This window comes from Convolutriloba macropyga, chromosome 5 (assembly GCF_964194025.1).
Source record: "Convolutriloba macropyga chromosome 5, txConMacr16.3, whole genome shotgun sequence".
NCBI lineage: Eukaryota > Metazoa > Xenacoelomorpha > Acoela > Convolutidae > Convolutriloba > Convolutriloba macropyga.
The window spans coordinates 63,801,197-63,819,303 of NC_134472.1; the positions used below are offsets into that span (position 1 = coordinate 63,801,197).

Genomic DNA, 18,107 nt, shown 5'->3' on the forward strand with positions numbered 1-18,107 from the left:
TGCGATCTAAATGGTGTAATCAGAGATAACTTGGGTCTGCGACCTTAAATCGGGAACAAAATTTGCCACACAGAACAATTTTTGTGTCTGTTATTAACAGTTGTTTATTTATTGTTTTTGGTATGTTAACAGGTACAGAAGTAAACTGCAAGTGGCCAAGAGTAAGTTGGAGAATCCTGCTCTCCTCTATGACTATGAGACATACAAGTTCTCCAACCAGAACAGAATCAGCCAAGAGGTCAGTAGCCACACTCACTCTAATTGACTCGGCCATTACTTGCCATGTTTAACGTTAACCATGCTCTAAAAATTGTCACTTTGAATCGTATTTGAAACAATTGGTGAGTTGGTTTTTATAGAATATCAAATCAAAAAGACTTTCTAAATTTGTTTTCAAATCATATCCAAAATCGTGCGAGATATAAAAAGATGAATTGAGCTTTTACTAATGTTCAACATCTGTGCTCTGTTTTCATAAAGAAATAAACGAGAACTCTTTTTTGTCCTGGGGAAAAAATTTCAAAAATTTTGCACCATATTTTGAAAGTTGTCACTAAGGAAGCCCAATTGAAGCTTAGTGTAAAACGCTATCGTAACAATTGACAAAACTATCGATAGACATTTTTTCTACCGCCGACAACTTCAAAGCCAACATACGGACAATTTCTTACGTGTTATGCATGCCAAACATACAATGATTTCGTTCAGATAATTGGAAAGTTTTTGGTTTTTGAAGAACAATGATTTTTTATGAAGTAAGCGAGTTGACTTAGAACGACATCGGTGTAAGATCGGCAAGAATTGGAAAATAAATTCTTCGAAAATCGGGGTCAAGAACTGAAAAGTTTGAACATTTAGGAAAAACGCGATTTAAGGTTGAAAGTTGTGAGATAACAGCCATATGTTGATGAAGATCTTAATTGTGGTGAAAATGTTGAGAGATTGGTAAATCGAGGTTTACTCAACTCGAGAAGAACTCTGGATAAATATAAATAATTATTTTTTAACGTAAAGTACGATTATGGCAAAAACTGAGCATAGAGTACGATCTATCAATCTGAGAATCTTTAATTGCAAAATATGAGCCGGCCTTGTTAGCCTGTTTAAAGTTTTTTGCGTTATTCGTTTACTCAGCCTCAAGTGTGAGCAATTTTAATATCAGAATGGCATAGTTGTAATGAATTTCTCGCACTCGCTATAATTAGATTTCCTCTTTATGCTGGTCCCAAATTTCGACTTGTCCTGGAGGGTTCTAGTTTTCTAGCAAAAACGAGGTTTTGAAAATTATTTGGATAGATTTTATAGATTGTAGCAACTTGAACTCTTCTTCACTTTCTAAAATCGAAAAGGATTGGATTTTTTCCCTAGATTAAAACTATATACGGATCAAAGCAATCATACAGAGTATTATATGACACTTCATGACAATATTAAGTCATATATGCTTTTATTAATAGACGCCGTCAGCCTCTCAACAGATATTATTTAGGCGCCCACCTTTTTAATTCGCTCTACCTTTTGATCACGTTTTTTGTTTTACATAAAACACGATTATCACGCTTGACTTCTGACTTTTTCACTCACTGTTTCAACTCAATTGATTTTAAATTCTTTCTCGCCTTGAATCACACAGTGTAGTGAAAACGGTCAGAGTTAAAATGACCAAAATCAAGCAATCAAAAGAAAGAGGACAAGCATGAAAAACCCGGTCATTAAGTCATGGTTAATTAGATTATCAAAGTTCATTAAAGCGATTGCTAGCTGGCATTAGTATTATACATCATAGCGTTCAGTTTAAAAATTGAGTTAAGTGCAATTTTAGAATATAAACAAATATGCAGAAATTGCTCACCAAATAAAATTGACACTTCGAAAAATTATGTCAATTTCTATCTCTTATTTTTTTCTTTTGCTGTTTCAATCTCAATGTGCGCAAGCGGGTCAACGGCGGCTATTTTCCGATAATTCGCCGGCTATGTTAGAATCTGAGCAAACATTTTAAGATTATGAAGGAGATCTAAACAAGCATAAAAGATCATACAAAAATAAAGCGAAAACTAGATATTCATCACAACAATTTTTGTGCCCCTCAGAACAAAAAAAAATTATTGCTTTGCTGTCAAATATGGAAGTTCTGCGTCCAGAAAATTGCATGCATGTATAATTTATAATGTATTCGGGTGGAACAGAAATTTTTATTGTAGAGAACTGAGCGAAGTATCAAGCACATTAGTCCGACAGCTTTTTCTGTTTCTTATTCGTGCAAAATTTAGTTGTGTACGGGTATCCCCAAATTGACAAAAAATTAAAGTTTCTATCACTTGAATTTTTGATAACTCTCATCTTCATGGAAAATAGTTTTTCGTTGACGCTAATTGACATTCCATAGGTGCTGTAATAGTAGCATCAGCTCTGAAGAATATGATTCAGAAAGCAGACATTTGAAAGTGTGAATCTTAGCAAACATAAGGGGATCATATATGGTTCCTGCTAATCATACAAAGATCATTTATGAATCCTAGAAAATATTGCAAGATGTTAGTAAGAAACTACTTCAGGTCTCTTATGAAACCAAAAATGATCATAGTAGGATTTCTAAGAATGTTCATCTCGTGATGTTCATGTTAATCTTGGATAAGCGTCTGAAACCAATTTAAGTGACACATTTGACAAACACAGACTGTAATTTGAAACGTCATATTTATTCGAGCGATAAACAAAAAGTTGTCTGACCTCTAAAGCTTGTGATTGTGAAATATCTGGAAAATTTTTTGAAATTAGGAAATTGACAATTTTGTTTAAGGGCCACAAGACGTTAAGGCAAAGGGTTTTCCCAGTATACACCTGTTTCAGGTTGTCATCGCAGGAGTAACGTAAAACATTTATCTGAAGTTAGTCTTCAATTGAAATAATCAACTTACTCATCCTTATTTCTTGCCTTTTGCTTCATGCTGATTTTAATTGCCAAAAAAACCTGCCTGACTCTATTGTATAAAATATGTTCTGTGCAGCTTTTGTATTCACAGTTTTAGTTTATTGAGCTTAATTTTTATACCATAAATTTGAAGTTTTCCAAAGCTTAACCAATTGGTTTTAACACGAACATGCTTCACGTCATTTTCTGTTTGCTAGAATTTTTTTCTTCAGCTGAACATTATTAAATAATGGAAACAATATGGAGCAATTATTGTTTAGATGGTGGTGATATCTGAGGGCGATAGGAAAAAATTCATGTCACGATCAGCCCCAACTACCCTTGGCAGAATTTCATCACTACAGTTTGCCCCCTCGACAGAGCAAAACAACCAAAAGAACAACAACACAAACAAACGTGATTCCTCAGTCAGTCAAAACCACCAATCACATCAGCAGAACAACTCAGCCAATCATATTCCAGCTTCATTCTTTACCAAATCACAATCGAATTATGACAACAAGGGGACAACAAATGAAAGCAACAACAACAACAACAATAACAACAGAGTGAAAAAATCAAGCATGGATTCCAAGGTCATACCTAATTCAACATCTAGCCAAGTCGATTCCAACGAACGCAGAATTCAGAGCTATACCAACGCTTAAGAATGAGCAACATAGGGCTAAAAAGTAGCACCGTTTTTTAAAACTCTTAAAGTCTGTTTTTTTAAACTGTTTTTCCAAAAATGAATATACCAATGTGTTTCAAAAATTTTAGAGCTATTTTCTCATCGTACATTCTAATGCTCTAGTTTTCATACATTTCTTATAAAATAGTTAATATTGATAAATATTTCCTTTCCAATAAAAACAGGTTTTCGACGTGGTAGGTAAAAAAAATGTGAAAAGTTTAATGTTGAAAATTGTCAAATTGAAGTTGCTGTTTTATCTCAAATCTCTTTATAAAAGGCAAAGTAAATTTTAATGTGATTTGTTGACTTTAATCTATCGATGTGTGTGTGGTCTTTATAAAACCCCCCAAAAAGTTTTTTCTTCCATTATTTGAGTGCTGTCAATTTTAGAGTCATCATTTTGTGTTAGTTTGTCGCGACAATATCTCGTGAAATATTTCCGAGATTCAATGAGTGGATTATTTTTTCACCCCCATCAAATTAACTAAATTGGACATTAAACAATGCATGCAATTAGTTTTCATGTGTTTAGCTGTGCAATTTTACAATGACGAAGTGCTTAATCGTGTACTGAGTAGAATTATAATTGATGAGGTTATTTTTTGACTACTTCAAATTGAAAAATCATTTATTTGTAAATGTCAGTTTGTAATTCAAAGCATGAAATCAAATTTTAAATGTTCTATTTGTATTTTTCAATTTAAATTCTACATCAATCTCTCCTTTCTTAATGCGAGTAATTGAATACCAGTCTTGGATTTGCGAATTCCGATTGCTTCTCTAAGGGCACAAAAACTTCACGTATGATTACTCGCCTAGTAGAACTCTGACATTTTTAAATGATATTATAGATCTGTGGCAACACTCTGGTACCAAAAGCTCTGGAACACTGATGGAGTCCCAGGAGATGCTGCCATTTACATTAACAGGATCCATGGTCATAGATAGCTTGTTGTCACTGAAATTGAGTCGATCGATAATTTTTGTTAAGAAAACTGCGAACCTTCCATTAGAAAGTAAATCAAGCAAAACAAAGTTTAACCAGATAGTTGTTAGGACTTCATTTTTTTCAGTTTGTTATTATTGCTGCGAAGCTGTAAGCCGAGCGGAGCTATATTGCAGTGCTCTTGGTTTTTTTTACAATTCAAAGAATTTGAATTGTATTGGGGCGCTGTCTTTTTAACGACTCGAAGAGGAGTATTGGAGAAGTCCTTTTTTTAATCAATTTTGTTCAAGTGAAATTTGAAGCGGTAAGTGAAACACGTGAAAAAATTTGGAGTGATTTTGTTGCTGAACAAAATGAAGAGTGGAGCGAAAAGAGTGTGGTTTTTTGTTTATATCGCTGTTTTCTAGAGAACGAGAAATTGAGGTGTGAAAAAAAAAACTAAGCGAGAGAAATTTTTTGTTCACGTGCGGCATTTTAAAGCAGTTTTTTTCATTTTTTTTGTTATGAGGTGTGATTATGATTTTGTTTTAATTTTAGGCTGGTTCTGGTAGTGGTTTGAAGGTTTCTGAAAATTCATATGGATTTTGTGCTAATTCGGAGGTTTTTTATTCCTTTTGCTGATTTTCTGGGTATTTTCTGACGATTGTGTTGTCTTACCAGCTCAAATGGTTATTAAAAAGACCCCTTCTACTTGAGCAAATTTAAGATAACAACCAGTTAAAATTTTGCGGATTTGAATCGTTTTTTTTTTTGTTGTTGAGAGGTATGACAAAAAATGGCGAAAATTGGAACAACTTTTATTAATTTTTTGCAGTTTTTTCCCGTTTTTTAGGCAAGTTTCTTTGCCTATTATGACTTGCCTATTTTCTTGCGACAATCTGGATGCCCTATTGGCAGAAAGGATGTTTTCTTTGGACTAATATGCTTTTGTAATATTAAAAAACTTATTAAGTTTTTCCAGTTTTTCAGTGCAAGTTGTTTTAAAAAACATTTTTTCAAAAAATGGTCTCAATGTTTTTCAAAAAAATTCACATAACTGCTTTTATTAATAACTAGTTTTTCTGATAAAGAATTTTTGGCCGAGATTGTTGATTTGGGATCTCAATTCATAACAAAACTCGATCAGATTTTGTAATCATATTTTAACATATTTGATGTTCTTGTTTTTATTTTGGTTTTACGGTTTTTGTTTCAAGATAATCATAAATTAGAAAAGTCACGTTTCGTCTGATGAGTAGTTGGATGGCGTTTAATTAGATTTCCACTTCAAGTCGTTTCAGTAATTTTTCCCGCTATGTTTTTTTTAAGATCTGTTCACACATTTTCATGATTTTTTTGAAGTCAAATTGGAGTAGTGGTTTTGGTCATGCCGAAGCGGGAAATGGAGCTAAAAAGCGAGTGGTTTTGCGGCGTTAAATGTTTTTGCTCTAATTTTGAAGTAGAGTGAGAAAAAACCGTTTGAACAAAAATTCGCTTTCTCGCTAGTGGTTTTTTGTTCACATGCCTCAATTTCACTTTGATTTTTAATGTTTTTTTTTCCAATTTTTTTGAATTGGATTTTTTCTAGTTTGTTTTCCTAATCCATTCATTGTTCATTTTAGGCCTTTTGTCTTTTGTTTGAACCAAATTTCAATTTCTTGCTAGTGGTTTTTTATTCACATGCGGCAATTTGAAATTGATTTACTGTTTTATTATATTTGTTTGATGTGAATTTTTTAGAAATGGTTTTCCCAATTCACTCTTAGTCCGTTCTAGGTCTAGTTTTTTGTTTAGTTAAAGAAAATTTGGTGAATTGTACGTCAGGACTTGACGTGCTATGTTTTTTTTAAATCTTTTCTATTGGAGTAATTTTTGAAGCGGGAAATGAAACGCGTGAAAAAATTTGAAGCGATTTTGGTGGTGAACAAAAATGAAGCTGGAGTGAAAACAGAGTAGTTTTTGTTCATACCGCTGTTTTTGAGAGAGCGAGAAGTTGATGCGTGAAAAAATTTTCTCAAAGCGAGCGAAAGTTTTTTGTTCACGTGGAGCTTTTAAAAGCAGTTTTTTGAAAGTTATGAGGTTTGATTATAATATTATATTAGTTTTAGGCTTGTTTTGATTGTAATTGAAGCTTTCAAATAGTTAATTTGAGTTTAATGCTAATTTGGAGGTTTTTGATCGGTTTTGCTGATTTTTAGACAAAATTTAATGATTTTTGCCTGTTTTTTTGTTTTAATGCTTTAAGTGGGATTTGAAAAAAACTTTTATACTTAAGGAACATTCAGTTACCAATTGATTTAATTTTTCTTGGTACAAATCATTTTTTTCTCAGGAAAATTGACAGAAAAATTGAGAAATTTTAAACCATTTTTCTTAAATGTTTTTCAGTTTTTCTTTTTTTAAATCTTAGACATGTTTACTAGCCTATTATGACTTGTCTATCGTTTTGCAGTCTTTTGATTGCCCTAAATGCAAAGGCTTTTTTGTCAGCTTTATGTTTTCTTGACTATTAAAAAATTTTTTAAGTTTTTCTGGTTTTTGTTAAATTGCTTAAATAGTCCACGTTCATTTTTATTGATCAAATTAACACTCCGTGTACACTTTTGATGAATATAAGATAACTCCATCACATTTGATGGAAATTTTATATGAATTATTGGGTCCAGGAGCTACATGGCACGATTTTAGATAACAACAGCAACACTTGGGAGGAAATTGGAGCAAAAATTCGAGTTTGAGTCAAACAGTTTCGCGTCGTTTGCGGATTTCTTCCGGCTATGTTTTTTTAAAGATCTGTTCACAAGTTTTCCTGACTTTTGAAGTCAAATTGGAGTAGTGCTTTGGTCACACCGAAACAGGAAGTGGATCGAAAAAACGAGTGGTTTTGCGGCGTGAATTTTTTTAACTCTAATTTTAAAGTAGAATGAGAAAACGGTGTTTGAACAAACATTCACTTTCTCGCTAGCGATTTTTTGTTCACATGCGGCAATCTCACTTTGATTTTTACTGTTTTTTACAATTTTTGGATCGGATTTTTTCTAATCGGTTTTCCTAGTCCATTCATAGTTCACTCTAGGCCTAGTTGTCTAGCTTAAACCAAAGTTCAGTTTTTCGCTAGTGATTTCTTGTTCACATGCTACAATTTAACTTTTATTTTCTGTTTTTTTTCAGATTTTTTTATCTGATATTTTTTATGAATGGTTTTCCCAGTTCACTAGGTCCAGTATTTTAGTCAAAAAAATTCGTTGAATTGTACGTCAGCACTGATATTGCTATATTTTTTTATTTCGTCGTCTGACGCTCTTTTTCGTTTTACATTTGTTCACACAACAAAGCTGAAAAAGTCAAATTTTCTGATTGACTTCTTCCTCTCACTAACGGCGTTTGCGCGCGTGACGTTGTTTCTCACTCTCACTCTAGCAAAAGTTTTAAGATCATTAGCGTGTTTAGAATTTGATCATACGTGACTTACCTCACTCAATAAAATAAATTTTGCACTTTAAAACTTAGGTCTAATTTTGGATTATTTTAAGTTCAAAGGAACTCATATTTGCAGTTAAGGTCCTTAATAAAAAGCTGTTGCAGAATGAATTTTAAAAAGCTTCAGTAATTAATCGCTGAATGTTTTTTACCCAGCTTTTTGAGCGGCGTCGATTTTTTTCTCAATTTAGATCTGTATCTGTTTCTATCTCTATTATACGGCACTTGGGTCTAATCTTTTGCAGCTATTCCGGCAATCTGCCGGCTATGTTCAGAGGGGTTTGGAAACTTTTGCCGTTTTTAAAACTTTTACTAGGTACTTAAGTTTCAGCGGAGTTTGTATCAATATTACCAAGTAAATTGAATTTCGTAAATTAAATATTGGATACAGAACTTTTTGGGCGTTTTACATCAAAATATTCCGCTTAGAGTTCCATTATAATTGCTCTCTAATAATGTTTGCAGCAAATATATAAGTCAGTAAAGGCGGCTGTTTTTAAGTTTAAGAGTTTGACCCCCTCCCCCGTCAGTCAAACCAACCCCAAAAACTACCTGCGTACACTCATCTCTACATGCAAATTTACACCCCCTCTCGTACACGTCTCCCAACCCTACCTTCCCCTATTGCTTGACACCTCCCCAAATGCTTGATATCCTCCCTCCTCAAACGCTTGATCTGATCCCCCCACTCCGCTCACATGCCACTCCCCCCGTTTAATGCTAGTACCCCTAAACCCCAGGTGGTTACTCTCAAAGCCAACCGCTTGACGGTCGTTTAAGAGCAATTTGCAGCACTTTACTTGGTTATGTTCTAAAATTTGGAGGTTTTTGGAACGAAATCTACTAAACTGCAGACCGATCCGACCAAGACCTTTCAAAAAACTAAAATTATAATTCGGCTCTTTCGTTGTAATGCTTTCCACGTTAAAATTGTAATAACTCATGTGAATTTCTATGATAAAAAACTGGTTTACTTTCTCGTACACTATTAAACTGGATTGAAAAGAAGTAATCATTTTAGAACCTTCATGTTATGGAACAGTGACACCATAAATCAAAATTTTTATTAGAAAATGATGGAACTATAAATTTTTATTATAAATAGAATTTTAATGAATAACAATTGCCCGCAAATTGGGGTTTCTCTGACTATATTTCTCATACATAGAAGTTTTATGGTTACTACGTTTTGATAACAACCAACAAGGATCTTTTAGAGAGTCCTGCTTATTCCGTGAGAATTTATGAGTCTCATAAACTACAAGAAAAAACAGTCAGCCTTTCTTCATTGCAGCCTAATCAAAAATGAAAATTTCTCACTCAAATCATATTAAAGTTTTAAACGATGTTTTTTTGACTGTTTGAGCATTTGTTGTGAGAGAAATTGAAAAACTTGTCTGGAAAATTTTCCACTGGCTTCCTAACGGTACAATATAATCTGTTTTAAAAGAAAAAACTGTCTCCATTTTTATAAATTTCAATTCTATCAATTCTTTTTCCATTGTTTTTGATGTATGAAGCTCTGACTGCAACTTTCTAGTAACGCTGTGTTTTATTTTATTACCAGTTTTTATTTTCCATAGACAGGAAGTTTCAGATTTTTCAAGAGTTTTTGCTATTAAGATTTTCCGTCTTCCAAGTTTTCAGTTATTTTCATCATCATCTTCCATGGTTGCAACTTTTCCATACCTGACTACTCACCCATAACTTATTATTTAACTCATCATTTTTCGAAACCTTATTTTTCCAAATAACCCTAAAATAGTTATTTTCTTACAACTCGCTCTTTATAATATTTTATGACGCCAATCTTTCGTCGACGCCATAGAAGGAAATTGTAACTTAATAAATTTTTGAATTATTGAGTCAACCCGTGATCATCTATATTTCTGGTGCAACTGCATAAAAAGAGCCACATTTGTTGAGATATCAAATGGTTTCTTCAGTTTATTTTCAAATTACTGTTGAATCTAACAGGTTCTTCGGGAACAATTTTGACATTGTAACACTTTACAACACCGGGAAACAATTGCTTAAATAGTCCACGTTCATTTTTATTGATCAAATTAACACTCCGTGTACACTTTTGATGAATATAAGATAACTCCATCACATTTGATGGAAATTTCATATGAATTATTGGGTCCAGGAGCTACATGGCACGAGTTTAGATAACAACAGCAACACTTGGGAGGAAATTGGAGCAAAAATTCGAGTTTGAGTCAAACAGTTTCGCGTCGTTTGCGGATTTCTTCCGGCTATGTTTTTTTAAAGATCTGTTCACAAGTTTTCCTGATTTTTGAAGTCAAATTGGAGTAGTGATTTTGGTCACACCGAAACAGGAAGTGGATCGAAAAAACGAGTGGTTTTGCGGCGTGAATTTTTTTAACTCTAATTTTAAAGTAGAATGAGAAAACGGTGTTTGAACAAACATTCACTTTCTCGCTAGAGATTTTTTGTTCACATGCGGCAATCTCACTTTGATTTTTACTGTTTTTTACAATTTTTGGATCGGATTTTTTCTAATTGGTTTTCCTAGTCCATTCATAGTTCACTCTAGGCCTAGTTGTCTAGCTTAAACCAAAGTTCAGTTTTTCGCTAGTGATTTCTTGTTCACATGCTACAATTTAACTTTTATTTTCTGTTTTTTTTCAGATTTTTTTATCTGATATTTTTTATGAATGGTTTTCCCAGTTCACTAGGTCTAGTATTTTAGTCAAAAAAATTCGTTGAATTGTACGTCAGCACTGATATTGCTATATTTTTTTATTTCGTCGTCTGACGCTCTTTTTCGTTTTACATTTGTTCACACAACAAAGCTGAAAAAGTCAAATTTTCTGATTGACTTCTTCCTCTCACTAACGGCGTTTGCGCGCGTGACGTTGTTTCTCACTCTCACTCTAGCAAAAGTTTTAAGATCATTAGCGTGTTTAGAATTTGATCATACGTGACTTACCTCACTCAATAAAATAAATTTTGCACTTTAAAACTTAGGTCTAATTTTGGATTATTTTAAGTTCAAAGGAACTCATATTTGCAGTTAAGGTCCTTAATAAAAAGCTGTTGCAGAATGAATTTTAAAAAGCTTCAGTAATTAATCGCTGAATGTTTTTTACCCAGCTTTTTGAGCGGCGTCGATTTTTTTCTCAATTTAGATCTGTATCTGTTTCTATCTCTATTATACGGCACTTGGGTCTAATCTTTTGCAGCTATTCCGGCAATCTGCCGGCTATGTTCAGAGGGGTTTGGAAACTTTTGCCGTTTTTAAAACTTTTACTAGGTACTTAAGTTTCAGCGGAGTTTGTATCAATATTACCAAGTAAATTGAATTTCGTAAATTAAATATTGGATACAGAACTTTTTGGGCGTTTTACATCAAAATATTCCGCTTAGAGTTCCATTATAATTGCTCTCTAATAATGTTTGCAGCAAATATATAAGTCAGTAAAGGCGGCTGTTTTTAAGTTTAAGAGTTTGACCCCCTCCCCCGTCAGTCAAACCAACCCCAAAAACTACCTGCGTACACTCATCTCTACATGCAAATTTACACCCCCTCTCGTACACGTCTCCCAACCCTACCTTCCCCTATTGCTTGACACCTCCCCAAATGCTTGATATCCTCCCTCCTCAAACGCTTGATCTGATCCCCCCACTCCGCTCACATGCCACTCCCCCCGTTTAATGCTAGTACCCCTAAACCCCAGGTGGTTACTCTCAAAGCCAACCGCTTGACGGTCGTTTAAGAGCAATTTGCAGCACTTTACTTGGTTATGTTCTAAAATTTGGAGGTTTTTGGAACGAAATCTACTAAACTGCAGACCGATCCGACCAAGACCTTTCAAAAAACTAAAATTATAATTCGGCTCTTTCGTTGTAATGCTTTCCACGTTAAAATTGTAATAACTCATGTGAATTTCTATGATAAAAAACTGGTTTACTTTCTCGTACACTATTAAACTGGATTGAAAAGAAGTAAGTAAGACTATATTTCTCATACATAGAAGTTTTATGGTTACTACGTTTTGATAACAACCAACAAGGATCTTTTAGAGAGTCCTGCTTATTCCGTGAGAATTTATGAGTCTCATAAACTACAAGAAAAAACAGTCAGCCTTTCTTCATTGCAGCCTAATCAAAAATGAAAATTTCTCACTCAAATCATATTAAAGTTTTAAACGATGTTTTTTTGACTGTTTGAGCATTTGTTGTGAGAGAAATTGAAAAACTTGTCTGGAAAATTTTCCACTGGCTTCCTAACGGTACAATATAATCTGTTTTAAAAGAAAAAACTGTCTCCATTTTTATAAATTTCAATTCTATCAATTCTTTTTCCATTGTTTTTGATGTATGAAGCTCTGACTGCAACTTTCTAGTAACGCTGTGTTTTATTTTATTACCAGTTTTTATTTTCCATAGACAGGAAGTTTCAGATTTTTCAAGAGTTTTTGCTATTAAGATTTTCCGTCTTCCAAGTTTTCAGTTATTTTCATCATCATCTTCCATGGTTGCAACTTTTCCATACCTGACTACTCACCCATAACTTATTATTTAACTCATCATTTTTCGAAACCTTATTTTTCCAAATAACCCTAAAATAGTTATTTTCTTACAACTCGCTCTTTATAATATTTTATGACGCCAATCTTTCGTCGACGCCATAGAAGGAAATTGTAACTTAATAAATTTTTGAATTATTGAGTCAACCCGTGATCATCTATATTTCTGGTGCAACTGCATAAAAAGAGCCACATTTGTTGAGATATCAAATGGTTTCTTCAGTTTATTTTCAAATTACTGTTGAATCTAACAGGTTCTTCGGGAACAATTTTGACATTGTAACACTTTACAACACCGGGAAACAATTGCTTAAATAGTCCACGTTCATTTTTATTGATCAAATTAACACTCCGTGTACACTTTTGATGAATATAAGATAACTCCATCACATTTGATAGAAATTTTATATGAATTATTGGGTCCAGGAGCTTTATGGCACAATTTTAGATAACAACAGCAACACTTGGGAGGAAATTGGAGCGACAATTCAAGTTTGAATCAAACATCATCCCAGTAACTTTGGGAACGTGTCATGAAAACATAGAAACAAGAAGACTACAATTCATGTGCTTTCGTCGAGACAATTTGCCCAAATTAAAGAACGGCGGATAACTGTAGAATTGAGACGGACTCCTTCCTGTGGACGAATTGTGAAATTGGACTGGAAAGAGCTCACTTATTCAGCAATTTTTAAGTTCCGTGCAAAAACTGACAACTGTCAAAGAATTCCACAAAATAATAATTTATGACAAGTTTAAACAAACCAGTCTGTCTATATTGCCATTAATGTCTCAAACTCATCACGCTCCATTGAACAACTTTTATTCCCAATTTTCATGGGTTTAAATTTATTTTTGATTATTGACACGGTTGCTTCCAACTGATATTTTGATATTCCTTATTATGACGCCAGTCTAATGATAAAATATAACTAGAAAAATTACAACAAATATCGCATTTATTGCCATTTGAATGCCTTCATCGTGTACTGAAAACTGGTTTTTCACCGTATTTTATTTGATGCTATCATTCAGAAAATCGATGGCCTATTGAATCTTTAAGACGGGAAAACAAAATTCAGTAAAGCTCGTCCAGCAAATTTTTAATATTTTTTGCAAATATCTCTTAACATTGAAAGAATGCATTTTGGATTCATAACCGTTGTGGTGCTATCAGCTTTGTATTTGGATTCTGTTTGGAGTGCTGACGCAGTTTCTGCTCAAATGACTGGAAAAACAAAGGCAAGATGCAAAAGAGAAATCCGAAAAGGTATTTTGTAACTTCTTAATTGTCACTCTAACGCCTACTCTCACTTGCAACAAGGAAAACTTTATACGTTCAAACGTTTTTTTAAATGGGACATAGAAGTAAGATCTGTAAACGATTTTTCTTTACTAGAGGGTAACAAGGAGGCTTGTTAATGTGCGTACGCACATGAAGTTCCGACCCAAGCTCATCTACATTTTCGACTTAATGTCAACCAAATGAAGAAATAATCAAAAATAGATGTCATAGTTTTAAAAAAATGGTTACACACCCAAACTACTAATTAATTACACAATGCCGTGCGTCATTACTGCGTTCACGAAATCTGTCAGTAAAAAGACTACGAGAAAAAAAAACAAACAAAATAAGCAAAAATTAAAAAATTGACAGCAAAAACTCCATATCTAATTTTAAGAGCACCTAATTAACAACGTCAAATGCAATCATATAAAAATCTTAACAAATTTTCTTTTCACTGAACTATAAGACAGATACGAATTTTCCTTAATGAGTCTGGGTAACAAGTAAAAAGAAGAAATGATGAGGCGAAATTCAAAAATCAAGCAACATTTTTCATTTTTAAACCAAACAATTTCAAACGTCACAAAAATCATTAGCATTCAACAAAATAATTCTTGATACGAAATTCATAGAATCTGTTTTTGCTTAGACTAAGCCATAGAATCGGACTAAAAATGCAGAAACTACAAACAATTTGCGAAAACACAAATTTTTGAAGCCATTAAAATCATTAGCTATTATCTGAATATTGATTTATTTCAATTCTAAATATTATCTGTACTAACTCAGCTAAAATTAAGCTAAAAGATTAAATACGTTCACTTGGGCTTCATTTGAAAATAATTGGGCGCTGCTATTACGCGAAGGTGATAAAAGAAGAGAAAGAAACACAAGTATTGACCACTAAAAAAACTATTATAAAAAGCGCATATTGTCGAACAAACAAAGGATCAATTAGGGCAAAAGATCAAAAAAAAATTTGTTAATTACAAGGATTTGGATGGGACCACTCAATGATTAGAAAAATTTATAAATTGACAAAAAAAATGAAATCTGAAGAAATAAAAAAAATTTAAAGCGAATAACATCGGAAACTTTAGGACTGTTCCTGAGAACTGACTGCAAAGAGTAATTTCATTTATTCAATCCCGATTAAAAATTTATGAGAATCTCAGCATTTTACGACTAAATAAAAATTAAAAAAAAAACAGCAAATATACCGAATTAAAAAAAAAGAATGAGAGAAAATTATCAAAGTTGTTTAAAAAATCAATTTTGCAGATAAAACGGTTCCATTGGAAATGATTTTTAAACAGCAACAAGTTTTCTTTTTCTTTTGCCATAAGATTTCAAATAATCACCAAATTTGAAAAACACAATATTTTAAAATCTTGAAAGTTTTGAGAGAAACCCGTATTATCAACGCCATTAAATTCAGCTTTTGGAAAAAATCAATAATTACGCTAACTTATGCCTCGATGGGATTAAAAAGCTGCTTGTAGTTCATAAGCCATCAATAAGACATCAGAAAAAGTCTTATGTCTATGAAAATAATAACAAATACAGGCAAAAACCAAAAATTCAGTAGAAAACAGCAAGAAGAAAAAGTCGAAGTCATTTAATACATAAGCTTTTCTCTAAAACGTTATCCATGATTCAATTAATGTTTTTTTGAGCTAATGAGATCAATTATTATTACAATTTTGTGTTAAAATTTCAAAAAAAACGAAAATTACGAAAAAATATCCAAATGTTAAAGAAATATATGAAAACTCGTCGCATCGAAGTCATAAAACCAATTGTTGGAATATAAAACTGCTAACCAGATAAATTTTTAGTTAAACTAGAAAAGAAGGGGGTCTTGTTATACTTAGACTAACTTACAGCCGACAAAAATAGTTTTAAGGTCGGTTATCTTTCAAAATTAATTTCAATATTTTTTTAAACCTTTACGGCCATTAGATGTCCACTCAAAGCACTACAAAGGTTCAGTTAAGGCTCATAAGGAAGACTATTGAACTTTTAGTCATTGAGTCTATGCCACAAGACTTCAAAAGTTTATTAAAATCTCAAAACAAAAACAAAATTACGAAAACTCAGAGTTGAAGCCAAAAAATACGAGCAATTCCTTGAAAAATTAATTTTCTGTTCATTAGGTATCATTGGACTATTAAATTTTTTTTTCAGTAACTGAATTTTGTTACGAAAGGTAACTATTCTCTTAGTGACTTAAAAAACAAGAAAATGTAAAAAAAATTCTAAAAAAAGCTCTCAAATTGAATTCGAAATTTTGAATCTATACTTCCCTATCAGCCTGTGAGACCAGAACTAGCCATTTGATTGCCCTTCTCAATTAGGAACACCAAACTGATGCATTTTGTAGCGTGAAACGTAATTGTATAGAAAAATTGGTATTTCAAACGAAATTTACGATAGAAGTGAACACAAGTGAATCAAATATCGCATGTTCACACAAAACTTTAAACCTCGATAACTCATAAAATAAAACAAATTCAAAATATTTTTTTCCAATTCTAATTCTGCTGTGGGCAAACTTTTTCTAATGAAGCCAGTCGCATTTCTCTACGATTAATTTATCGGCTAAAATTGTCTGAACAAAAAAACTCATTTGTCTATATAGTTCCTCCCCATAAGGGGGGTCGAAACAACTAGACCTACAATAAAGAGCAATTGATTTCAGAAAAGTCTCCTACAAAACCAATGTACATGCGTGGAAAACTAATAGTCATCTCTGAGTGGTTAATAAATCGCTCGCTTAAATTCTATTCAAGAATAGCCCCCTTTTGCAAAAGGGGGGCAATTATTGAAAAGATCCAACTGAAGTCCAAATAGGTAATTTGTATTTTGTCACTCTGACGGCTACTCTCAAATTGCAACAAGATAAGCTTTACAAGTTCAAGCCTTTTTAACGGGACATAGAAATAAGATCTGTAAACGAATTTTCTTTACTGGAGGATAACAAGACGTGGAAACTCAACACCTACAATAGGAGCAATGAATTTCAGAAAACTCTTACACAAAATCAGTATCGGTGTCAGTAGACAGTTAGAAAGACTACTCATAACACGACTCATGGGAATAATTAAGTATCGACTGAACTTGTCGATTAAAACTTAGTAATTATATTTGAGCAATAAAATTCCGGCTGAATGATTAAGCAGCAACAGTGTATTTGATGGAATAAAAATCAACAGTTTTGTAATTTTTGCAAAACCAAAAACAACAGACAAAACCAAATGAAACAGCAAGCATTAAAATGCTTGTTGTTTTATTTGACTTTGTTGTTCGTCCTAACTCTTAGTCTCTTCTCTGATATCAGTTCTCTAATGAAGCGATTTGTTTAGGTGTTTAAGTTGAAAACAATTCTGTTTGAAAGTTATGAGTTTTTTTTGTTATTTGGTAGTCAACAATTAGTCAAGAATGTCGTTGAACGGTGTCGGAACACTATGTGCAAAAAAATTACTCAGTCTCCTTTTTACGACCCAAACTTAATGTCTATAATTTATTTACAGGAAAATTTAGTAAGAACGTCAAAATAGCTTCGGATAGAAAAAAAAATCAACTAACAAAATAACTTGCGTTTTAATATAAAGGATATGGCATTTATCTTATTTGAGAAAAATTGAAGAGTAGACAGAAAAAGGGCCAAATGAAAAAGGGCCTTACTTATTTTGAAAACAAATAACTTCAAATTAATGACAACCTAAGCAAACAAAAGAATTCATTAAATAGCATCATTTGAGTCTCCACACAAAGCCATATAGAGTTGTTAGTATGCCATGCGACTACAAGAAGAACCAAAACACGTAAAAACCAAATGGCCAATTATATTATTTGAGAAAACGGTCGGATCCTTTAAAATTTTATTTCGTTGACTAAACATTTTTAGAAATAATCTAGAGCGCTTTTTCTAAAGCCAATAAAGTTATATGTGAATATTCATCAATATGATAAAAAGACAAGACATCAAAAAAGTGCACCAACATTCAGGTTAAAAAAGTATGTAAAATCGTAGCATCAAAGCCAAGAAACTCTAATTTAAAAATTAAACCAGCAACGATCGAAGCATTTCAATTCTCGTGGAATGGAACGCGAGCTCTGTTTTTGGCTGTGACTATTCTACATAATGAAAAAAATATAATAAAATTAGCAAATGAAAAAATTTTTTCAGAAGCATAAATCATAACAACCATGAGCTATCAATAAAAAATAGTATGTAGACTGATTTT

General features: G+C 32.7%; 2 protein-coding genes across 2 annotated transcripts in view; both read left to right on the forward strand.

Moving 5' to 3' along the window:
- Positions 1 to 121: 121 nt before the first annotated feature.
- LOC142340160 (uncharacterized) lies at positions 122 to 4,324 on the forward strand. The gene is made up of 2 exons (XM_075390664.1): positions 122 to 238; positions 3,196 to 4,324. Exon 2 carries the CDS (start codon positions 3,196 to 3,198, stop codon positions 3,580 to 3,582), a length of 387 nt encoding a protein of 128 aa, XP_075246779.1. The 5' UTR covers positions 122 to 238; the 3' UTR covers positions 3,583 to 4,324.
- A 9,241-nt stretch (positions 4,325 to 13,565) lies between these two features.
- LOC142340161 (uncharacterized) overlaps positions 13,566 to 18,107 on the forward strand; it is a 33,720-nt gene continuing 29,178 nt past the window's right edge. Inside the window, exon 1 of the mRNA XM_075390665.1 lies at positions 13,566 to 13,839. Within this exon, the coding sequence (XP_075246780.1) occupies positions 13,710 to 13,839 (130 nt within the window). The 5' untranslated portion in view covers positions 13,566 to 13,709. The remainder of the gene's footprint in view (positions 13,840 to 18,107) is intronic.